The sequence below is a fragment of the Lampetra fluviatilis genome, chromosome 40 (assembly GCF_964198595.1).
Source record: "Lampetra fluviatilis chromosome 40, kcLamFluv1.1, whole genome shotgun sequence".
Classification (NCBI taxonomy): domain Eukaryota; kingdom Metazoa; phylum Chordata; class Hyperoartia; order Petromyzontiformes; family Petromyzontidae; genus Lampetra; species Lampetra fluviatilis.
The window spans coordinates 8,172,289-8,198,164 of record NC_136314.1 but is presented as its reverse complement, the minus strand read 5'-3'; the positions used below and the strand labels follow the sequence as shown (position 1 = coordinate 8,198,164).

Below are 25,876 nucleotides of genomic sequence, written 5' to 3'. Positions count from 1 at the left end.
AACCACAAGACAACTTAGATTAAGGCCATCAGTCTTACTCCGTACTACAACAAACAAACGTGGCCAAACTAAAACACTTTTCGAAATCACCAAAATAAAGCCATACAAGTAATGTAACAGTGATCATAGGAACTGTGACGGAATTTTCACAATAAACGACATAAACAACATGTACCACCAAACCCTGCAGCCATAGCTGGCTGCATGAGTCACTCCACAACAGCAGGAGCATCAGTCAAACGTCGAAGAGCAACAAAACAAATCGAGGCTTTGTTGTGGTTGCTTGCTGCAAGTGCTGTTTGAGCGAGAGCACCTTTGGTGGCCGACATCCACGCCCGGCCGCCTTTGTCTCCCCAGTGACGATGGTTATACATTGCACCAGGTAGTCATTTGAGGCTGAGTTGACCTAGGGGAGGGCCCAGGACCGGTTTAGAATATTAATCGTTACTGGTGTTGGCCGTGAGCGGGAATCAAACCCGGGTCACTAGGTGCATAGTGCAGAGCGCTAACCACTACACTACCGCTTCCCCACCATTACCATCCCCATCCCACACACCCACAAATATTCCACCCCCACCCTGGTTCGTCTGTAACAGACTGTTTCGGGGGGGGGGGGGGGGCAAGTGTTGTTTTGCGAGCACTTTGGAGGTCGGCACGGGTTGGGTGGCCAGCACCACGCCCGGCCATCCTTGTCTCGCTCGTGGCAATGTGTTTTTTTCACACGCTGCACCAGATACTCACTTCAGGCTGAGTCGACCTATGCATGAGAGGCCCAGGACCTCGTTCAGATGTACGTCACTTGCTGTTGGCCGTGAGCCTCGCCGGGTTCGTAGCGCACATCTCACACTCATGCACTTGTGTTGCCAGAGTTGGGGGGTTATTTTTTTATTGTTAAATATGTTGGGAGTAATGCATAAGCACATGTAACAAATTTTTTTTCCAATTGTGTCCATCACACTATGGCTTTAAATAGAAAAATATATCATAGATGACGTTTCGGGCAATGGCCCTTCATACCATTTATGATTTTTGATTCATATTCATATAAATTGCTAAAATTCGTGGCCACCTATCTTACTGTCAACTTCATTCCTAACTTCATTCCTCTCCAAATATTTCCCTCCCTCCCTCACCTGCTTCCCCCTCACTCACCTTGCCTGCCTCCATCACCTCCCTGGCTCAGCTCTGTCCGTCACCACCCCACATCCCCCTCTCCACCCCACATCCCCCTCCCCACCCCACATCCCCCTCCCCACCCCACATCCCCCTCCCCTCACCTTCCCTCCCACCCTTACCTGTAATGTCTCCTACCCTCATCATCTGCCGAATTATGAGGAAGCCACTGGAGCTATTCGGAAGCCACTGGAGCTATGCACTTTTAAATCTAGATTGAAAAACTCTGTAGAACTGATTTTTGTGTTTAGTTTGTTGTCCTTCCCCCGCACCTACGATTAGCACGGTTGGCTACGTACAGTGCGAAAAAAGTTCAGCATACACACGATGCCCCTTATTTATAGTACATGCAGTACATAATTTTTCATTTACATATTTTTTTATAAAACAATTTTTTGTATATCAACATATATGCAAGGTTTTCTTTCTTCATTCATATGCATATCAAGCAACAATCTTTTGCGTGCTAGTGTTACATTTGTTTACCTAGGAAAGCCTGTGCTGCAGTATACTGGAATAAAGTTCAACACAATACCAGATCGCAGTACAAATCAGTTCCTGCCACCCAAATACAAATAAAACACAATGTTTGTGGCAAGCCACCCAAACACAAATTAAACACAATGTCTGTAGCAACTCTATTTTAGATTGCTGTTATTAAATCATATGCTAAGTATGTTTATATAAGTTAGTTAAGGTTCAGGTTTTCAAGATTAAATTATTTTTATCCATGGCTTGATATCAGACAGACCTGTTGTGGACATGAGTTCTGGAATATATTCCATGAAAATGTAACCTTGGCGATGCTTTGTAAACTGAATTGAGCATCAATGTATAATTTAGCATTAATGTTCGTCTCTTTGTGTAGTCGTATGTTTCCTCCAATAATTTAAGTGTTTCGTTTTAAAATTATATCGGTTTGTCTGCCCCCAGCATTAACATTGAACTTCAGATTCCACATCTGGTAACAATTAGTGACCATTTGCAGTTTATACACAAGTTCACTCTGTGCAATGGACCAGCACCTTCAAATAAGCATAACACGCATGTACACACACACATAGCCATATCCGAGTTATTTAATGTGCGTATGTAATGACACGCTTGATTGTCCACCTTGATGGAGACAGACTCGTGGATGTATCAATGCTGGTATTGGGTAATGTGGAACAGAGGCAATTTCAGTCGTATGTTGTCTCATGCAAAATGTCTTTATTGAGTCACTTTCTGTTGCAGCGACCACTTGCCTAGCCACACAAAATCATATCAAACGCAAAGCTCAAGGAAACCTAACTGGCATCGGGTTCTATCGCACGAGTGATTGTGGATATGTAAAGATTTGTTTTCCTGTCTCAGAAACACAAAAAGTATTTCCCATTTAACAAGATTGAGTTTGGCGTCATAATGCGTGCACGTGGCCATCGGAGCTGCGAGGGAAAGACAAGAAACTAAACACAAAAAGCAGTTCTAAAGAAATTAGTTTTCAATCTAGGTTTAAAAGCGAATTGCTCCAGTGGCTTCCTAATATCGGAACGGAGAGCGTTCCAGGTCGGTCGCAGAGACGCATCTGAAAGCCACGCGATGCGGTGACCGTCTTTGTTTGATGGCTCTAGCCAAAAGCCGCTGCGAGGATGGCCGGAGTTCGCGTGATGGTTTATGCTCCTTGACGAGATCAGCAAAGTAATGTGGTTCATTTGTGGCAAGAACTTTGTGTGTAATGAATGCGACCTTTGAATGTATTCGTTCAGCATAGGCCTCGGCAAGGTAAAAGGTAAAAACAACAAGCCTACCTTTACCCTACCTTTTACTCTTACCCCATACAAATTCCCCGATTACAGGGTAATTACTGGGGAACTACACATGAAAAAGGTTTACAACCGGTAAATTCTAGGTAGAGCGCTTTATTCATATAGAATACTCTCAATGATTCCAATTTTAAATAGAGGCCACGGACTGCGCCACGGAGCTTTTAGCGAGCGGTAAACAAGGTATTTACCGGGTAATACTTCGCGTTACCTTTACCCTACCGGGTAATTCTTCCGCGCTACCTTTACCCTACCCTTTACCGTACCCCTTGGCATGTCGACACCTTTACCCTTTTACCCGGTAAAAAGGGTAAATTACCTTACCTTGCCGAGGCCTAGTTCGGCAACCTCAGCAAGCTCCATAATCCTTGTCATACCACAATGCTGTACGTACTGACATGTGGCAACCAAACCCAGGAACAATACAAGTGTGATGAGTGGAGAGGGTTGATGCATGACAGTAACTCATCTGAAAACATGACTCAACGTGCACACTCACCCCCGGGGTTGAAAATAAAAGCAGTGGGTGCGTCTTCCATTGTGAGCCACATAATTGTTTGAGTTAGAAAATACAAGACACCCAAGTTCATGAGTGTGAATTGGACTCCTGGCATCGCCGTGGCCCCGAATGAAGACGTCTTTTGGGACCTGCACCTGTGCTTATTACCTCCTTGGGGAGGGGGGGGGGGGCAGAGGATAGCCAATGTTAGTCAGCTGGTCACTCATATTTTCACAAGCGTTAATTTGCTGTATTTACAAGTATTGTGAAGAACGTTATTTTTCCTGCGACTCCTATAAGAAAAAAAAGTGAAAATTAATAGGAAATAATATACACCGTACACACACGTGCGATCTAAACTGATACAAAATGCGAACTATGATGTGTAACACCGGGTCTCCCATTGAAAGCGCTTTTCACCACGCCCTCTATGAACGTGGCGATGCCTCCTGACCTCCTCACCTGTTTGTGATGACCTCGCGCCTTTGTTGTTTATCTGGATGAGTTAAATTTACAAATAGCAATCAATTCCCCAATTAGGGGGAGGTGGGGGGGCATCTAAAGGTAATGGCACTCGTCAACAATACAAATTTTCCCACCCAGCAGCGAGAATCATCTCTTATAATTTTACCTCCAACATTACACACGCTTCGTCACAGCCTGTATCACTGGTCGAGCATGAGGCCCGACATTTTTGAAACAGGTCCAAAAAATGACCGATTTTCACAAATGCTTCGAGAAGCTGAAACCGGGACTGTCCCGGCCAAACCGCGACGTTTGACAGCTTTAGAACTATGTCACCGTATTCTACAATCGTACAAATTGCCAAAGTCGCACATCGTTCACATGTTTTGTCGGTGAAGATCACTCGGGGCAATTTCCCTGACATTGGCCCCGAGTGTCCCAGTGCACAGGAATGCCTCGGTTTACATCGGGGATGCGTTCCTAAAAGGTGCGAGGACGAATATTGAAACGACGTACATCGAATGAATTTACAGGGTAGGTGGAGGCAAAGACCGAGAGGCGACGGATATATGAGAAAGGATGGATGATGCTGTCAGCGACGTATATATGGGTTGAGGCGACGCAAATTAGATAATGGTATTACTATTTTGCGACAAATGAACCTTATGGCGGGACCCCGGGGTTCCGAATAAACGGAAGTCAAAATCGTAATTAATAACTTTACTTTTGGCGACTCCGTCCCACCGCGCACATAAACGCCGCGACCCACCTGGCGCGGATCATTCTGTTGTCGTGTCGTGTCCAAGCGCAGCGGCGAGGACGAATGCGCAGAAGAAACAAAACTTTGAAACCTTGATTAGCGCATCGCGTAGAGCTCGTCGAAAGGAATAGATTGCCGTGTCGTTCGCCTTCAACAGACATAAAATGACGTCGCAAGGCAGTTAATGCGAGAGCCGGGGGCTTACGGGACCCTGGGGTCCCCGACATAAGATTCAAATGAACCACAATACCTCGCTGATCTCGTCAAGGAGCATAACCCATTACCCGAACTCCGGTCATCATCACAGCAGCGGCTTTTGGCTGGCCATCGTACAAAGACGGTCACTACATCGCGGGCTTTCAAATGTGCTTCTGTGACCGTTTGGAATGCTCTTCCTTCCGATATTAGGAAGCCACTGGAGCTAGGCACTTTTAAATCTAGATTGAAAACTCATTTATTTAGAACAGTTTTTTTGGGTTTAGTTTGTTGTCCTTCCCCCGCACCTCCGATTATCACGGTTGGATATGAACGGTGCAAAAGAAATTCAATATATATGCGTACAAGATAGTGACGACGAGATTTCGCTAAACGACGTACAAAAGAGGGGGAGGTGTAAATCGGGGTATTAACTGCAGTGTGTCCTTCAGGCTTTAGCCGAGCGTAACAGAGGCAGCTCAGAGGGTGGGCTCTGATGGAAGTGGATGGGCAAATCTGCCGACTGGGGTGACGTTAGGTGGCGCCAGCGCTGTGGTGCACACAACCACGCAGAGACACAAACACACGCGGCTCAATTAATACGGGCAACATTATTATCGGAGCAACTTCAAACGTGTTGTGCTCGTTCATTTTTGTTTTAAAAACGTGGCCTGTTAATACAACACATGAATACACGGCACGTGAACAGAGACACACACAACGTTCGTAAATAACAAAATAATACAAAGCTTAGTAATGCATGGCTTGCAGGTTAAGGCAAGCCCATAATTTTCCCCTTACAACAAAACGTTGCTGAATAATTTTGGCCTAGGATGCCTGATAGGCTGATGAACTAAATCATTTCATTTTTTACACGCTTTCATTTAACTCACTGCCTGTTGTTGTTGTCGTTGTATCCTCAAATCTTGTAACTCAATTTTAGCCCACTTCCCAATGTGGTATCGACTGCAAACTTGGTATACTTATGTCATACTGATGACAATACTATATTCTATCATAAAAAATCTATATATTTTTTTACATTCTTTTTTATATGTTATGTTTCGGCTTGGGTCTAATTGTCCACGGTCAACTGACGTTGGCTGTAATTGGCCACGGTCCCTTATGTTATGGCAAGCTTCGAGGCCACTTCCTGGAGTCGTGGAGTTCTTCCATTACTAGTACATTTAATAAAAGCGTGTTTAAAAACAAGTTTTTTAAAAATATAACTTTTTTTCCGACAGACGGCTCTCCACCTTGAGCCCACAGGTGCCTCTCACCTGGGCGAGGCTGCCCCTGGCCCTGAGGAGTTTGAAGAGCGCCACAGCCGGGATGCACAGCATGGAGGAGAGTGCCATCAGCCAGCCCAGGGCCTCGGCCCAGCGTGGGTACACGTAGCGGTCGTTGTACGTGAGCCGCTCGTAGTGCACCAGGTGGAACAAGAAGATACCCTAAGCAGAAAGACAAAGGCCCCCCGTATAGCCTTAACAGTATGTTGGGGCAAGTGCTGTTAGTGAACACCTATGAAGGCCGGTACGGTACACGAGGGGGGTGGGTGGCCAGCTCCATGCCCGACCATCTTTGTCTCCCCAGTGGCGATGTTCACTACACACCGCATCAGGAACTCATTTGAGGTTAATTAAACCGAAGGGAGGCCCAGGACCGGTTCAGATAATCGTCACTGTTGTCCATGAGCGTGAATCGAACTTGGGTCGCCGGGTTCATAGCGCAGGGCGCTAACCACGACACTACCGCTCCCCTATACGAGACTTTAGCACCTATGAAGGCCGGCACAGCACACAAAGGGGGTGGGTGGCCAATAGCATACCCGGCACACACACACAACAATGCAGAGGTTGTGGTGTCATAACCAAAGCCACAACCCATCCTCCGGCAACAAGACGAGGCGGAGGAGCAGGAGCTTCCATCTGCCAGCTGATACAGCAGAACAATATTATATTGGGGAGGCAGTGCGGCATGTGAGAGTAAGTTAGTGATATCATTCAGAAGCTCTGCTATGCATGCTCTGTATTCATAGCCTACACAGCGGTTATGCACCTAAACTATTAAAACAAACTAAACGATTCAATCTTGATTTGAAGCTTTCGTGGCTGTAAGAATCCATACTCTTTGGTTCTTTCGGTAAAGTCACGTAGGTATAAAATAAAATAAATCATGACGTTTCGGGCGCAACACAAGCGTCCGTCATCAGGTGGGAAAAGCTTTTCTGCGCCCGAAACTTCGTGATTTATTTTATTTTATACCTACGTGACTTTACCGAAAGAACCAACGATTGTTATTAAATCCTTTATATTAAGTTCGCTTGCTTGCTTGCGTGCTTGCTTGCTTGCGTGCTTGCTTGCTTGCTTAGGACCGTGCAAATCTTTCGCTCGTTTTTTAACCCACTTCCCGTGATCCAATCGAGCTGACATTTTCCACACAGACTCGTTGTGTGTGACAATTAATTTTCTTGAAATTTTTTTTCCAAAATGTAACACTGTTTAGGGAAAACAAATTAAATATTTAATTACCAATTGCTTAATACTGGCAGACAATCATCTGACCCATAGGTGGCAGCCATCTCAAGCCAGAGGACGAGAAGACTCTAGCCGCCACGCATATAAAGGATTTATAGTGAAAAACTTTGTTTTTACGGGTTTACTTGTTTTACCAGGTAAGGCCCACTGAGCTATGCAGCTCTTTTTCAGAAGCGACCTGACCACAAATGATAGCTCAACGAAGCGGCTTCTCACGTGGACATTTATAACAGCCAAATACTCTAAACGCGTGATGTTGATTCCAAATTATGGGGGGGAAAAAACCAAAGGACCCGCAGAAAAATCCACGACTGACACCTAGCCTGGCACTTTTTGTTTTATCACGGGCGACATCGCCGTGGGTTGACGGTGGAGGGCGGCCGCTGTGGTGCATACCAAGCACACGGCAGGGCTGAGCACGCTCCAGCACCACCGCACCCATGCGTGCGGACGGAACCCGAGCATCGCCGTCAGGTCCTGCATGAACCGATTGGCTCCTGCACTCAACGGCAACAGCGACAACAACGGCATCATGCCTGCAGCGATGTTCCGACATACGATGTCTCGGCAGCAGAGTCCAGCGTTTGCTTGTCTTGAATCAATGCCGCTGAACTTATGCGCCTCCAAGAAAGGCCGTGCGGTCGATGGGTTGCGTAAGAAACGCTCTTTCATTATTTACGTGGAGAGTCGGATATGAGATGGAGGCTGATAATCCGCTCATCCGTTTTGTTATTGATGTTCTCCACAACGACGGTGATGATAATTGAGAGCTGTGCGTGGACAGGTGAGTGAGGAGTGGACGATGGAGTGGGTTGCCCGAGCGAGCCTGTTCTACCGTAAACCCAAGCCACAGCGATGCACTCCCAGCCCACGAGCCACAACATGGAGATGCCGCTGGACGCGTAGTTGTCAAACAGCTGGAACACGTACACGCCGCCCTGCAACACAAGCAGCAATCGCCGTCAGAGTCACGTGGAGGGCTGAGTTCGTTAACTTCAGAAAGGAGATGAAACTGAATCCATCGGTCTATAGGCATTTTTTGATTTAAAGCGTTCATGACTGCAGGGATTCATATTCTTGGTTCTTTCGGTAAAGTCACGTATAGGCATTTTTCTAGATCAGGGGTGGCCAACCTGGAACAGACACAGAGCTAAAACGTACCCATGAGTTCTGCAAAGAGCCAGGTGTTTAAACAAGTGTGTGTGTATATTAACAGTTTTCGGCACACCATAGGAGACATTCATTATTCTTTGCCACTGTGATAGCGCGTTCTACGTCATGCCCCTCAATAGAGCTGCACGTGGTGGATTAAAGAGCCACACGTGTTGGATTAAAGAGTCACACATGTTGGATTAAAGAGTCACACGTGGTGGATTAAAGAGTCACACGTGGTGGATTAAAGAGTCACACGTGGTGGGTTAAAGAGCCACACGTGGTGGGTTAAAGAGCCACACGTGGTGGATTAAAGAGTCACGCGTGGTAGATTAAAGAGTCACACGTGGTGGATTAAAGAGTCACACGTGGTGGATTAAAGAGTCACACGTGGTGGATTAAAGAGCCACACGTGGTGGATTAAAGAGTCACACGTGGTGGATTAAAGAGTCACACGTGGTGGATTAAAGAGGCGCACGTGGTGGATTAAAGAGTCACACGTGGTGGGTTAAAGAACCACACGTGGTGGATTAAAGAGTCACACGTGGTGGATTAAAGAGGCGCACGTGGTGGATTAAAGAGTCACACGTGGTGGATTAAAGAGTCACACGTGGTGGATTAAAGAGCCACACGTGGTGGATTAAAGAGCCACATGTGGTGGATTAAAGAGTCACACGTGGTGGATTAAAGAGCCACACGTGGTGGATTAAAGAGCCACACGTGGTGGATTAAAGAGCCACACGTGGTGGATTAAAGAGCCACACGTGGTGGATTAAAGAGCCACACGTGTTGGATTAAAGAAGTGTACGTGTTGGATTAAAGAGCTGCATGCGGCTCGGAAGACGCCAGTTGGCCACCGCTGTTCTAGATTAACGTTACCTGAGAGAATTTACTTATCAGGCGAGGCGAGTACATTCATCGTTTTAATTTGATCAGGTCTCATCCAGCAAGGTGCAGTATAATTGTACGATGAGGTTGCAAATAAAGTACAGTATTGCACAATTGTCTATCTTAGTGTTGCTTGAAGTGAAGTGTGGAGTTCCACAGGGGTTTAATCCTCCGTCCAATTATCTTCAGTGTCTGCATTCTCTCTGATTATTTTTAGCACATATAATCTTGGACTGTCACTCTCGTGCCGCTGATACTCCAAAAAAACCTCAACACATTCGTTCATACGCGTTTTATTACTGAAGGGTTTGTCCACTACTCAATAGCTACTAATAAGTAATTATAATCTATGTGCCAAGATAAAAACGTCGTCATTAAACATTTTAATAATGTAATTCTTATCAGACCCCATGGTGCAAAATGCAAGATCCAATTCTTGTTATCCACTCTATCTCTCAGGCTTCTCTATCCACTTCCATTGGTTTCAAACAGAGGTCACAACCGGGTACCCGATACCTGTACCCGTACCCGACCGGGTACGGGTACGGGTAGGCCGTGAGTCACTGGTGAGTAACCGTTTGTCACTCATTTCGGGTAGGGTACGGTTAGGGAACGGGTACCCGTACCCGGCCGGGTACGGATACGGGTACCCATTTGCGACCCTGGTGCGGCCGGGTACGAGTACGGGTAAGGAATCAAAACCCGTTTGCGACCTCTGGTTTCAAACGAGACACAAAATTGTATAGAAAGCACACAGCCTGTGTTTACATGCAAGCAAAACAACCCGTCAACATTTCCTAAATAAATGCATTATGGTCCTCAGGAAATGCTGATGGTTATATTTTGCTCTTGCACATTTTTGGTTTTACAGCCCACGCTACGATTCTGTTACGGTGGGTTCTTCCGATCATTAACAGATTTGATGAGAAGGGGCCGTTGGCAGAAATGCCACCCATTTTATATTTTTATCCTTGTAAGGCCACACTGTTAGTGATCCATGTGTCGAGTTTTTTTTATGCGCTTGTGCTTCTGTACCACTGCCAGCGCAGCAGCAGCAGATAATTCGTTCAATAATGAACATCATCATTAATAATAACAAAATGATCATATCTTAGCCACAGACTGGGTGAAAAACACCAAGTGATGATGTCACGTTGGCAATGTTAAAAAGGTTCCCTGATGTTTCCCTGGCAGAGCATTTAGCTGGTTTAGTGGAAGTAATGGCATCATTCTTAGCAACAGCTTTTACGAAACAGAGAGTTATGATCTTGCTATGACTACACTATTTGCATTGACTTACAATGTTTTCTCTTATGGATTTTTTGCCCGCCAGACTTACAACTAATCTTAATCGAATGTTCTATACCCACATTATCTCTGTTCTAAGGTATAACTGCTCTGTTATCAGGTGCAACCACGCTTTTTATAACATGTGGGTATCCAAGCACAGATCTGGGGCCAGAGTACAGAAAGTTCACTTAAAGAGTTGTCATAAAATGTTGAGATGTTGGTTCATAATTTATTTAGTTATTGGTTCGATTACTTTAATGCTTTGTTTATTGGCCTTTCCGATTTGACAGATGAGGCAGCTCCAACTGGTTAAGAAAGCTGCAGGTGCCCAGTCAACAGCGTGCAACATTGACCCAATGTTAGCATATAGTAGGAATTGTTGGGCCAACGTTGGCTCAACATCACTGGCGGAGCCAGTGGGGGGGGCGGTGGGGTGGCACGTGCCCCCCCAATGATCCGATTTAAATCCCTAATTTCGATCGGATCATTGGGGTTTATTAGTAATAAATCGCCATTTTGCGACCCCCACTGCCACTGTGTCGCATATTGTTGCGTGCCAGGGACTATATGAGATGATAGGACAATAGTCTGAGTCCAGACTATATAATAAGTAACAGTAAAGCAGTTATAAGTGACTCACAGAATTGTGCACAGTTACGTATACAGTACACGACTTCCCTGAAGGCGACTTCCCTTCAGCGAGCGTGATGCCGATCACACACGGTTCGAATTCGAGCTTCGATCGATGGCTGTGTCATCGTGGCACACGCGTCAAATAAAAAGCAAGGGACAAGTCCTTGCTTACTCACAACTCCTATCATTTTTTATTGCTAGAGGGGTTGCCCCCTCTACCTGAAAATCCTGGCTCCGCCATTGCTCAACATTCCATGTAAACTAAAATAAACTTTTAAATTATCTTTTATTTTACCAGGTAAGACCCCACTGAGCTGTATAGCTCTTTTTCAGAAGCGACCTGGTCACACTGGTCACAAATGATAACTCAACGAAGTGGCTTATAATCACAAGGAAATCTATATCAGCCAAATACTCTAAATGCATATTGATTCTAAATGTGGAGGGAAAAACCAGAGGACCCGGAGAAAAATCCATGCGACCACCGGGAGAGAGAACATGCAAACTCCAAATATACAGATCAAACCCACGACCTTCTGTATACCAGACAAGGTAGTTAACATCTCGCCACCGCGGCGCACATGTTTACTGGGTAAAGTGCTTACTCACATACACACACATCATGGACAACACAGTATTCCAGTTTTTACATCAATACAGTGGCTTCCTGGCCATTCAGAGTCTTGAGCCCTCACTCACAGGATCGCTTGTGACACCATTTGCTCTTAAGTTGCACGTTGAGATCAGTGAATATTGAACTTTGGGTGGTTCCTAAAAGTCTTTAACATCACGAGACACAAGGGCGTTTGGTTGCTATGCTCCTTAGTAATCATCAAACAATGGGCCAACAGTATGTGGTCAGAAACCTTGGACCAACGTTGCCCCAACGTTCTATATTTACTAGGTCTCTGCCTCTGTTACTCTATCCCAAGTGTAATCGGGGGATGCTAGAACGATCAAATATTTGGTGTAGAATGTTAAAATAAATTTGATTGCGTTGTTTATTTTATTAGCTTTATTTATTGATCAATTACTCTGAATCTTTATTTATTTATTGCAAATAACCTTTGGGTGGCAATGCTTGTTTCTACAGGCCAAATAAAATGTTGCCACCAACACATTTCTGGAAAAGAAATTACTTCCTCAAATTTTTTTTTATCTTCAATTAAGAGTCAATGAGTGTTATTTGCTGGCCCAACTCCAGGCCATAAAAAATGGTGGCCAATATACCTGCGTCACCATGGTGATGGAGAGAAGGAAGCTGACAAGGCAACACAGGCCCGTGAAGACCTCCCTTCGCATCTTGCCGCTCAGCTGGGATGGGAAGATGTCCATGACCCCTGTCACGAACCCCTCCATCCCAGCAAACTGAAGCATAGTGAGATGAGAGACAGAATAAATGTCAGTGAACATGGAACGATGCAGTTCAGAATTTAGCAATTATGTAACGGTAAAAGACTTTGAGTGTCACTCTGGAATGGAAGAGAATACAATCCAGCAGAACATCTCGCTTCTAAAAGTAAACATAGGGAACATACCACCACTGTCATGATGATACTGCACTGGATCCCAATACATTTAACATCTCACCACCCAACTTCAAACAGCAGCTCAAGACTCTCACCTGGTTCAGGCTCTCACCTATTTAGGGTCTTACCTATCCAGACAATCACCTGGTCAGCCTCTCACCTGTTCAGGGTCTCAACTGTCCAGACAATAACCTGGTCAGCCTCTCACCTGTTCAGGGTCTCAACTGTCCAGACAATCACTTGGTCAGGCTCTCACATGTTCAGGGCCTCACCTGATCAGGCCCACACCTGTTCATGCTGGCATACAAGGGACTTTGAGCTCTGGCTCCACGCCTTCCAAGCTCTCGATCGAACAATTGCGTCCAATTCCCGACATATATGCCCACGTTATAAATTGTGTTGTTTATTATTATTATTATTACAGCCAGTGGTAACGCGTCGTTTGTGCAAGGGACACCTTGGGCATAGAAACTCACTTCACTGTCCACGCCGAGCAGGATGAGCATGATGAAGAGCAAAGCGGCCCAGACAGCGGGCACGGGCAGGAGCGAAATGGCGCGCGGGTAAACCACAAACACCAGCCCGGGTCCTGCGCAGACAGCCCCCCATGGCCCACGTGACACAATTACACACGTGGCTGTGAAGGAGATCTCCGTGTAATCGCTTGATAGATAAGGCTTGAATGAATTGCCCTGACCCTGGTTCTTTCACAATATTTTCGTGTGGGCCACATAATATAATTTGCATGTGATGGCAGGTCCCGTGACGTCATAGGGTTACGTGTAAAAAGAGACATTTTAATGACATATAGCCCGTACTTGTGACAACCAATCTGTACCTCTTACCTCCAGGTCTGTCATATCTTGTTTATATCATGTTCATCTCACTATTTATGCCTTGTCTACAGCTCTATTATGAATGTTACATATATTTCATCCCACTAATCTGTATTTCTTGTTTACAGTCATCTCATCTCTGTCTCCAATGTATCTTCCCTCTCAGTAATCTGCATTAATGTCTCTGCAAGACAAATCACTCGGTGGGCCACTCCAAGGCCACATAGGGGCCCACGGGCTGCCAGTTAAAGGTATCCCGCTAACCAGGCAATAACTCAAAAGAATGGACTCGGTTGAGGATCTGCATTAAAGTGGCCCATTTGTAAGGTAGTGTCGAGAAAATTGGATCTGTCTTCAGGGTCACTGGGGGATGACCAGGCCGCACCTGCTTCAGCAACGCTGGAAATGTCAACGCCTTGCTCCTGCGCCATGAAGCCCAGGAAGGAGAACACGACGAAGCCGGAGAAGAGGCTCGTGGCGCTGTTGATGAGCGTCAGCACGATGCTGTCCCTGAAGCCACCGCCGGGAAAACACGCGCACACACACGATGGTCGCCGTCAGATGCTGTCGAGACCTTGTAAATGCAGCGCCGCAGGCCCCGGATGAGTCAGGCGATTCGAGCTCTGACACTGACCTTCAAGCCCAAACCAAACCCCCCATTCGTGCAGTGGATCCATCGAACGACACTTTTTTTAGGGACCGGGTTTGTGCCCCGTGGATGTCTCTTCATCATCATCGTCATCACGGTCCGTGGGCAGATGGCCCGTAGGTGCCCACTGTACATTTCGTCATTTGTTTCCACTGTCTTGTGCCGATATGCTCAAATAGTGCACATTTTTCTGGCACAATTCTCTTATGCCGTCGTCAAACCATTCTCTGTTAGGTGTCTGTTGGGGGAATCGTAATGACTGTGTTCGCACGCTAAGCTTGCAGCACTGGGTTATGGTCCTGTGGACCCTCAATTCCTCTGTCGGGGCACTATTGCCTGATAGTAGGAGACCTGTCTCAACCTTACCGGTAGCAGTTGTTGTGAAATTTGTTGTAGCTACCGAGAGCGGGCAGCACCCCAAGACCCACGCCATAGCAGTAGAACACCTGCGTGCTGGCCTGCACCCACACCTGTAGCACAGCGGCACACACGTTCAGAGTGTGTGAAAAGGTCTATTCAGTCATTTAGTCTAAAAGTGTCACACCTGTTTCATCCCAGTGGGCCCTTGTCATTTAGAAATGCATCAGACTCTGAAGACATGGACCGAGATACAATACTTAACCGTGTGACGGTGTATCAATGGGAACACCACAATCGTGAGTTGTTAACTACCTCTCCTAGTATACAGGAGGTCGTGGGTTCGATCCGAATCCAGACGCCTGTATATTTGGAGTTTGCGTGTCTCTCTCCCTGTGGTCGTGTGGAATTGTCTCCAGGTCCTCACGTTTTTCCCTCCACATTTAGAAACAACATGCGTTTAGAGTATCTGGCTGCTATATATTCCCATCTTTTCTTTTTCAGTTGTCCCTTCCATTTAAAAGCCAGTGTCAGGTTGTCACTAGGTTGTCACCTTCCCACAAAGAGCTCGTCGAGAGGAATAGATTGCCATATTGTTCACCTTCAACAGACATAAAATGACGTCGCAACGCAGTTTATGCTTGAGCCGGGGGCTTATGGGACCCCGGGGTCCCGCCATAAGGTTCAAATGAACCACAATACCTTTCTAATCTCGTCAAGAAGCATAAACCATCACGTGAACTCTGGTCATCCTCGCAGCAGCTTTTGGCCGGCCATCGAATGAAGATGGTCACCACATCGCACACATTCAGATTCCCCTCTCACAGCTGTTTGGAACGCTCTTCCTTCCAATATTAGGAAGCCACTGGTGCACTTTTACATCTAGATTAAAAAGTCATTGCTGTTGAACTGCTTTTGTGTTTAGTTTGTTGTCATTCCTCCGCACCTCCGATTAGCACGGTTGACTACGTACGGTGCGAAAGAAGTTCAATATACACACACACATACATACCAGCCGCTTACCTGCGGCGTGGAGAGCTTAGTCCAGTCTGGTTTGAGGTAGAAAGTTAAACCGTCCAGGGCGCCCGGCAGCGTGACTCCGCGTACTAGCAGCACCAGCAGCAGCACGTACGGCAGAGTGCCGGTCACGTAGACGACCTGAGGTCATGTGCACACAAAGACAAACGTCCTCCGTGTAGTCTTAACAGACCATCGGGGCAAGTGCTGTTGGCGAGCATCAGCGCCTAGGAAGGCCAGCACGGCACATGTAGGTGGATGAATGGCCAGCAGCATCCTAGAAAAAACGGAGGACCCCGAGAAAAATTCACGCTGCTATGGGGAGAGATCATTCGATCTACAAATATACAACAGCCATCGTCAGGGTTGGGATGGAACTCACGACCTCCTGCATACCAGGTGAGGGAGATAATATCTAACTTCTGTAGAGACTAAGAAACTCACTCCTCCATAATTGTTTTGTTTCCCTCGAAGGTATAAAAAGTTCTCTCCTCTACTCACCTCACCGACTCCCACCAATTCCCAGTTTATCTCGGCCAATTCTGCTTCCAGTTCAGAATCAGAATCAGGTTTGACTCACGAGGTTTGATTCACCCGACAGAGTCTCCGTGTTCTACGAAAGCGATGGTCAAATCCGAGTAGCGGTGGTGGCTCTGCACGCGGCCCGTAATCCATCACTGTGGACGCAGCGAGCGTTTGTGGATCACTGCACAAATGTTGCGAAAGTGACGAGAGATAAAGTGATGAGAGATAGTGACGAGAGATAAAGTGACGAGAGATAAAGTGATGAGAGATAAAGTGACGAGAGATAAAGTGACGAGAGATAAAGTGACGAGAGATAAAGTGACGAGAGATAAAGTGGTGAGAGATAAAGTGACGAGGGATAAAGTGATGAGAGATAAAGTGACGAGAGATAAAGTGACGAGAGATAAAGTGATGAGAGATAAAGTGACGAGAGATAAAGTGATGAGAGATAAAGTGACGAGAGATAAAGTGACGAGAGATAAAGTGATGCGAGAAGGTGAAGAGATAAAGTAATGAGATAAAGTGATCATTCGCAGCATCATGATAATTTAAGGTAAGTGAATTTATAAATTACTATTTCATACTGTAATATTTAATTATTAATGTGTATTGTAAAAAAAATGTCTTATGATAATTTTCATGTATTTAACGTCTTATTTGCGTATTTATTTGATGCAATTTATTCAAATGATATAATTACGTATCCGCCAAAATTTGCTATTCACGAGCTTGGTCTTGAAGCTCGTCCCTTCCCTTGAACGTCTCCTCCCCTCGTGCTCTCCCCTTTAATATCTCTCGAGCCCCCTTTCTCGAATGTTCCCTCACTATACTCTTTGGTTTTTTCGGTAAAGTCATGTAGGTGAAAGCAAAATAAAAACAACTGAATTAAATCACGACGTTTTGGAAGCAATACAAGCATTCGTCATCAGGTGTGACCGCTCCAGCAAAATTACTGTAGTGTATGAAGAGACACGTGTTTATATAGGGTACTAAGGGGGGGAGGAGCCAAGGGGTCGGGGGGAGGGGCATGCGGCAGGCCGTGTGGCGTCGCGGGCGGTTGGGCAGGGGATTAGCATGAGTTAAGCCGATAGATAACCATCTTTTTTCTTTGTGATGCCAGGGTAGGGGAGGGTGAGTGTGGGTACTGTGACTGTACGACGAAAGTGGTGGGGGGGAAACGGGAGGCGGGGGAGAGTGGGATGGGGGGGAACCATTTTTTGTGTGCTAATGAAACACTGTTGTACATCAAAATTTCTTAGTGATGGTGGTATATGGATATAAGGCAGCTAAAGTTTGACTTGGTTGATGACATCCTTCCAATGATTGCTTAATTTGAAACCATCCTCTCGGTTGAAGTTGTGTCTGTTTGTATATCTGGATGGCTTCATGGACACATCTTTGGTAGTATCGAGACGGCTTGCAGAGTACTTTGGTATCGGAGAAAACAATATCATGAAAACCCGCTGTGTTGAAACAATGATCAGCTACGGCAGAAGAATTCGTCCTACCGTGTTTTAAATCTGACTTATGCACACATGCTTCCTTGTAAAAAGGTTCCAGTTTTGTTGCCAGAAAAAAGGGGAAAACCCCTATTATTATTTTAAATAAACTTGCTGAACGGGCAAAAAAAAGAATGTATTAGGCAATGCTCATTTCCGCCACCCCCTTTGCACTCAGACTCAGTTGGTCTCGACTCAGATCTCTAGGTGACAGGCGGTGGGGGGGGCACATTTATGAATGACCCCATTCGTTTCTTTACATTTCCAGCTCCCGAGTGCGAACACGTACCTTGCCGGAGAACTTGATTCCTTTCCACACGCAGAAATAGACGACGATCCAGATGGCCAGCAGGCACAGCAACATCTCCCAGTTCACCGAGCCCAGGTCGTGCAAGCCCGTCGACATACGCAGCACGTTGCGCCTGCACATGTTCACAGATGGCACGTGTTAACACAGGCACGTGTTCACAGATGGCACGTGTTCACACTGGCACGTGTTCACACCGGCACGTGTTCACACATGACACGTGTTCACAGAGGCACGTGTTCACACATGGCACGTGTTCACACATGACACGTGTTCACAGAGGCACGTGTTCACACATGGCACGTGTTCACACATGGCACGTGTTCACACAGGCACGTGTTCACACCGGCACGTGTTCACAGATGGCACGTGTTCACACTGGCACGTGTTCACACCGGCACGTGTTCACACATGACACGTGTTCACAGAGGCACGTGTTCACACATGGCACGTGTTCACACATGACACGTGTTCACAGAGGCACGTGTTCACACATGGCACGTGTTCACACAGGCACGTGTTCACACCGGCACGTGTTCACATATGGCAGGTGTTCACACCGGCACGTGTTCACCATTCGACAAAATGGTTGGTCCGACGCCTTCCTGACCCGGTGGCGTCGCATGGTTGGGAACAGGCTCGGGTCCAAGGAATTAAATTGTTCTATATTTGAAGCTTTCGTGACTGCAAGGATTCATACTCTTAGGTTTTTTCGGTAAAGTCACGTAGGTAAAAAATAATAAAATAAAATTATAATAAATGAAAATAAACCACGTAGGTGAAACATAATAATAAAATAATAAATGAAAATAATGTTATTAAATAAAAAATACATGGAAATACATTAATAATACATTTAATTATTTTCATTCTTTTTTACCTACGTGACTTTACCGAAAAAACAGAAGAGTATGACTTAAATGGTGCTCGGAGTAGAATATGTAATATTTTTAAAACTTTTTTTTAAACACGCTTTAATGAAATGTACCGTACTAGTAATGGAAGAACTCCACGACTCCAGGAAGTGGCCCCGAAGCTTGCCATAACGTAAGGGACCGTGGTCAATTACAGTCAACGTGAGTTTACTGTAGACAGACCCAAGCCGAAACATAACATATAAAAAATATTGTTTAAAAATATTTTTTTATGATAGAATATGGTATTGTCATCAGTATGACATAAGTATACCAAGTTTGCAGTCGATACCACATTGGGAAGTGGCTTAAAATTGAGTTAAAAGATTTGAGTATACAACGACAACAGAGTGAGTTAATAGAAAGCGTATAATAATACACCACGTACATGGGGGTCCATTCCTAAACCTTAAAACAGTCAAATAACCTGAGCCCAGAACGGCAATAACCTGGCCAACCCCACCCCCCTCTCTCCCGAATAAATCCATTCCTCCCTCCATCCAACTGCTCTGATGAGTCCTGTAATAAAACTTGGGTATGTATGTACGTTGAACTTCTTTCGCACCGTACGTAGCCAACCGTGCTAATCAGAGAAGCGGTGGGTAGACAACAAAAAGCAGTTCTAAAAGATATAAGATTCAATCCTGGCTATTCAAAAGCACGTAGCTCCAGTGGCTTTCTAATATCGAACGAGCGTTCCAGACGGCCGCAGCAGCGCGTTTGAAAGCGCCGCGCGATGCGACGCTCCACTTACTCCCAGAACTCTGTCGTGGGTGAGCTCCTCTCGGGACAGACCGACTCTGCTGCCTTGCTCCCATTGCCGGCTTCCTGGCTCCGGGCGAGAGAGACGTTGCTCGCCGTGGCGTTGATCGGACACGACGAGTAGGTCTCGGAACAGGCGGCCGTCACCCACCAGCCCCGGCAGTGGGTCCAGGGCAGCTGAGCCGTGGTCAGGCTGTGCAGGAGGTAGTAGAGGGACCAGGCCAGGATCACGGCGTAGTAACTGCAGCTGAGGAAGATGATCACCATCGATGCCACGCCGATGCCTGAGTGGTTCAAACGTTAAGGCAAACAGCTCAGATCAGAATCAGATCAGAATATTTATTAATACTGGAGGAATCCGATGTGCTATTAAGCTCTTTTTCACAGATGTCCAGTTGGCGCGGGTAAGAACGTTACAACAACAAACAATACTAAAGCATGATAATAGTGCAAAGTACAAGAAAGGTCAACAAATCACACAAATACAAATCAAACTAAACCATCCCCATCCTACTAGGCAAAGCCCACTGAGGTGTTAACTTATTTTTCAGAAGCGACTTGCCCACAAATGATAGCTCAACAAAGTGGCCCATCATTTGGACATCTATAGCACCAAAATAATCTAAATAATCTTAATGCACGTTTCTAAAAGTGCAAGGGCAGTCACAGAGGGTTGGAGATTTGGTTTGCCCACCTGTACCTAACGACTGTAGATATTCACACAATCTCAACACACGCATTAATAACTCTGCCCTAAAGAGGAAAAAAAAGATCTATAATCGGTGACGTTTTGGGCTATAGCCCGTCTTCCTCACAAAGCGATAGGCCAGATAGATTTGAGTGAATAGGTGATGGAGACTGCAATATTACACCATGGGGCCCTGGTAACACGTTCCTTCGGAGTGGGCAGTTAGGAACTTGGTTGGACAGCGCATTTGTGCACGACAGACAGACAAATAATCCCTGGTGGAGAGTGTGGAACCTGTTGTTCCTACCTGTATAAGTGTAGTGTATCGTGTCGTGTATAGCGTAATGTGTAGGTTAAACGTTGAGTTTTATAAGGGCACCACGGGGTGACCAGCCCCTCCCCACCTAGTCCCACCCCTCGCACCCCCCACCCAGCCCCACCCTCCCCACCCAGCCCCTCCCCACCCAACCCAACCCCTCCCCACCCAGCCCCTCCCTCCCCACCCAGCCCCTCCCTCCCCACCCAGCCCCACCCCTCCCACCCCTCCCCATATGCACGACAGACAGACAAATAATCCCTGGTGGACAGTGTGGAACCTATTGTTCCTACCTGTGTAATGCGGGCGTAAACGGCCTAGCGGATATGACGTCACGGGGGGAGGGGTTAGGTCACGTGGGGGAGAGGGGTAAGCTCTTAAGGGAGAGAACCGGAAGAGAGACAGGAGAGTGTGGGAATAAAGACAGGGTGAGGCCACGCAGGGCAGAGGGAGGAGAGTGGCGAGATCGCCACGCGGTGAGACTCGGCACCGTCGGCCAGCGGTGACCGGGCACAGGAGGAACAGAGAGCAGCGGTGGAGCTGCGGTGTGAGCAGCTGAAGGACTGCACAAGGAAGCCTGCAGCGGAGCTGCAGCGGAGTGGGGAAAGGCTACGGGAGCGACGGCAGCTGTCGAGCTGCCAAGCGGAGAGGCTCTGAGCGAGGGCCGTGTGGGACAAGTGTAAAGAACCCAATAAAGGACAACGGAGACAGACACAGTGAAAGAGTCCTTTATTACACCTGTATTAATTTCATTTGAAATGTCTCTCAAATAAAAGTTTTTAAACTGGCATGTGGGCCATTAGAATATGTCTAGAAACAGACACATTATTTAAAAGTACACAAAATATGAATGAACTAACTTGTATTAAAATTATCAACATATTCTGACATTACATCATGGGGACCCGTGTTGTGGTTTGGAATCGTCTTGGAGAAATAATTAATTGTCTACTTGGTGACTCATTCCTGGGCCAAGCATCTTACTTAGTATTATAATTGTTTCAAAATAAGCTTTCAAAGCTTCCACTGCACGAACACATTCCGACATTCTCCACACCTCCGATTAGTATGGTTGGTTACGTACGGTGTGAAAGAAATTCAACATACATATATCATTTAAAAAAAGTAATAAGTAATATTTAAAAAAACTTTTTTTTAAACACGCTTATATGAAATGTACTCGTAATGGAAGAACTCCACGACTCCAGGAGGTGTCCCCGAAGCTTGTCATAACGTAGGGGACCGTGGCCAATTACAGCCAACGTCAGTTGACCGTGGACAATTAGACCCAAGCCGAAACATAACATAAAAAAGAATGTTTAAAAATATATATTTTTTTACAAAAGAATATAGTATTGTCATCAGTATGACATAAGTATACCAAGTTTGCAGTCTATACCACATTGGGGAGTGGGTTAAAATTAAGTTACAAGATTTGAGGATACAACAACGACAACAACAGCAACAGACAGAGTGAGTTAAATGAAAGCGTGTAAAAAAGAGAGACCTCAAAGCCGCTAATCTCAAGACTGTCACAAACACCACTGGCTTGCCGCCTAATAACCACAACTAAATATTGTAATCACCATCCGTGAAGACCTGCAGTTGTCAGAGGCAGAACATTCAGTATTATCCAGTGGTCTAGGCCCTAGGGTATTACGTTGACTCGAGCATCCGAATCATTCCCTCGTTTTAATTATGAATATTCACATTGGACTCCACTGGAGGGACAGTTCACATTTAATGATTCGTTTATTTATCTTTGCCATCGGCAAATCAATCACTGTCCGGCAAATCGCAATCATTGCATCGCCGATAACAGACATAGGCCAACATTCACCAGGATTCCATCGTTATAAAAACCAGCCAGTAAACAAGGTTGCAGTGGCTGTCTGGCACAGATCCGTGTAGGCAGAAAAGACTCAGACAAACCGATGGTGACCTCGTTTTACCGTGAAGTTGGTCATGACTTCATAGCAAGCCACCAACGAGTAGTCAAACACACCGTACAATCAACAAACCTCATAATTCAAACCCATTGGACGGCAACCATCTATTTATTACAAAAGTTAACGCAAAGCCAACAATCCAGGTCATCCTCTAATGTGAGCGTGTAATCTCGCCGAACTAATCTCTATCTATTTGCTTAGGGGCCGTCCATAAATGACGTCACGCACCTGGGGGGGGGGGTCAGACATTTGTGACGATGTGTGACGAGGGAGGGGGGGTGAGAAATGTGACGTCACATCAAAATGTGCAACTTTAAATAAATATAGATAACACGCTCTACTTAATTAAATAGACTTTTTAATAAATATTTTCTCCTACAACATCAGACTGCAGCGGCACATTAAAGCGATTTGAAGCATGTTTTTTTGGGGGGGGGGGGGCAGAGCTTTGTGACGTCATATTTGAGGGGCGGTCTGACTTTTTGTGACGCCGTGTGACGAAGGGGGGGGGGGGGTCAAAAATCGTTCAAAATCGCGTGACGTCATTTATGGACGGCCCCTTATCATCGTGCATGACTACATTTTTGTTTGTGCATTTCCAGCCTACAGTCAAAGACACCAAACCGTGCACTCCAGCTCTTTGAACACCTTGGATTTAGTGGTTCACAGTGTTTCCTTTCTTTTTTGACAGCGGACATCAGTTGTCTCCACGAATCGAGGCCGCAGGCGATACCCGTCTGGCGGGGGCCGTATGATGGACCCCCCCCCCCCCGGACCACGCTGCCATTGAAAACGCCGTACCAGTGAAAAGTGGCGCGATCTTCCACGCTCCAATGCCACCCTGTTGAGTGAGCTGCCCCATCGCCACCTCCAAGAAGAAGAGGGGGATTCCGGTGCAGATCATGGTCAGGCCATACGGGACGAGGAAGGCTCCTGGCAGAGACGCGCAAAGACAGGAAGCACGGGGAGACGCGTGGATTTTGTTTATTTTTATTGCACGCTTTTATTTAACTCTGTCTGTTGTCGCTGTTGTATCCTCAAATCTTGTTACTCAATTTTAACCCACTTCCCAATGTGGTATCGACTGCAAACTTGGTAGACGTATGTCATACTGATGACAATACTGTATTCTATCATTAAAACTAAAATATTGAAACAATCTTTTTTATATGTTATGTTTCAGCTTGGCTCTAATTGTCCACGGTCAATTGACGTTGGCTGTAATTGGCCATGGTCCCTTACGTTATGGCAAGCTTCGGGGCCACTATCTGGAGTCGTGGAGTTCTTCCATTACTAGTACATTTCATTAAAGCGTGTTTTAATAAAAGTGTTTTAAAATAGTATTTATTTACGGGGAATGCCGCCCGCCTCTGTAAGCAATTAGTGCCCAGGTGAGGTCGTTAACATCTCGCCACTTTTACCATCTGCGCACTCGACATCCGTGGAGTCGACTACAGGGAAAATAAATAAATAATATATTATAAATAATATAAATAAAATAATAATTGTTCTAATTATTATACAAATAAAATAATCAATATAATAGTTATTATTATAGAATAATTTATATTATTTTAGTATAATTATTTTATTTTTTACCTACGTGACTTTACCGAAAAAACCTAAGAGTATGAATCCTTGCAGTCACGAAAGCTTCAAATCTAGAATCGACTACAGAAATCGAATGGAGGACACAGGCGCTCGATCGATTGTAAATTTCCCCCTGAAGACTGTTTGCTGATGATAGACTTGTTAATTTGAATCATCATTTATTCTCCAGCATCTTGCGCTCCAAGGACGCAGGGTGATTGCAACAAAAACCGAACGCGCAAAATAAACTTGTGAGTGAGTAGAGCATCAAAGGCACGACTTTGTGTCACAACTCTGTCGAAACAAAGAATAGCATTGCACAATGAGCATCAAAACACTGGTGATGAACACACTGTGAAAAATGTCGTAGATTCAACAGGAGCCAGTGATTAGCACGGTTGGCTACGTACGGTGCGATATAAGTTTAACAAAGACAAAGATCCCCCGTGTAGCCTTAACAGACTGTTGGGGTAAGAGGGGGTGGGTGGCCAACACCACGCCCGACCACCTTTGTCTCCCTCACGGCGATGTTTTACACACCACACCAGGGTTCTCATTCGAAGCTGAGTCGACCTAGGGGAGGCCCAGGACCGGTTGCAATATTCGTCACTGGTCTTGTCCGTGAGCGGGAATCGAACTGGGGTGACCGGGTTCGCAGCGCGCTAACCGTTACTCCACTACAATATGGGACCTTTCTTGGCAGTATGAAAATATAACAATGGGTTTTCCCCTTTCTGGCAATAAAACAGTTGTGTAAAGATGTTAAAACACCAAACAGAATCCTTATTCAAGGAATCCTGTCTGCATTAACCGCACGTACTTGTGGTGAGCATGCAAACAAACAACCTGCTCTGATAATATAAGCATCGTCTTTGAAACTGATTGGTCCACACCATACGTTACTACACTCCCGCTCAAGCTCAACATACACAATAAGAGTCAGAATATGTATTCATACAGGAGGAATCCGATGAGCCACACATCTCTTCTTTCACAGACGCCCACATCCACACGTACAACAGGCCACACAAGCTCACCGCCGCCGTTCTTGTAGCACAGGTAGGGGAAGCGCCAGACGTTTCCAAGACCCACACCGAAGGCCACCCCGGACATCAGGAAGTCCATCTTGTGGCGCCAGTTCTCCCTCGTAGGCAGCGCCCGTTCGGATGGCTCCTCCAGACCTCCCTCAGCCAATTTTCCTTCTGCGTTGTAGTCCACCGTAGCTGGTTGCTCCAAGCTCTTGGCGTGTGTCATTACGGCCGCGGTGTTGCACGCGGCCAACATTTCTCCTGAGGTTCAACGAAAGAAAAACGAATTACAGACGCCATTAATTCAGCTGCGCCACGTGCTGTGAGTGAAGTGGCCATCACACAGCACACGGCTTCACATTGTGCTGGAGAACCAACCAACATCGCAAATTATCAAACAGCGCACACTTTACACGCAAAATTAATTCCACAGATAACCCTTCATTTGGCTTTCTCGACATTTTCGTTGTCCTGCTTGGGATGTCACTGTCCATTCATTTTCTTGGTTCTTTC

The 25,876-nt window shown here is 45.9% G+C and overlaps 1 protein-coding gene across 1 annotated transcript; it reads right to left on the bottom strand.

Annotated features, from left to right (window-relative positions):
- Positions 1-5,345: 5,345 nt before the first annotated feature.
- Positions 5,346-25,616, bottom strand: LOC144946262 (sodium- and chloride-dependent creatine transporter 1-like). Its single transcript, XM_078875156.1, has 13 exons — positions 25,373-25,616; positions 23,547-23,678; positions 19,785-20,076; positions 18,099-18,231; positions 15,792-15,926; positions 14,778-14,881; positions 14,148-14,272; positions 13,403-13,515; positions 12,628-12,765; positions 8,270-8,372; positions 7,831-7,931; positions 6,178-6,348; positions 5,346-5,447 (listed from the first exon to the last, which is right to left on the bottom strand). Exons 1-13 carry the CDS (start codon positions 25,587-25,589, stop codon positions 5,346-5,348), a joined length of 1,866 nt encoding a protein of 621 aa, XP_078731282.1. The 5' UTR covers positions 25,590-25,616.
- Positions 25,617-25,876: the final 260 nt, after the last annotated feature.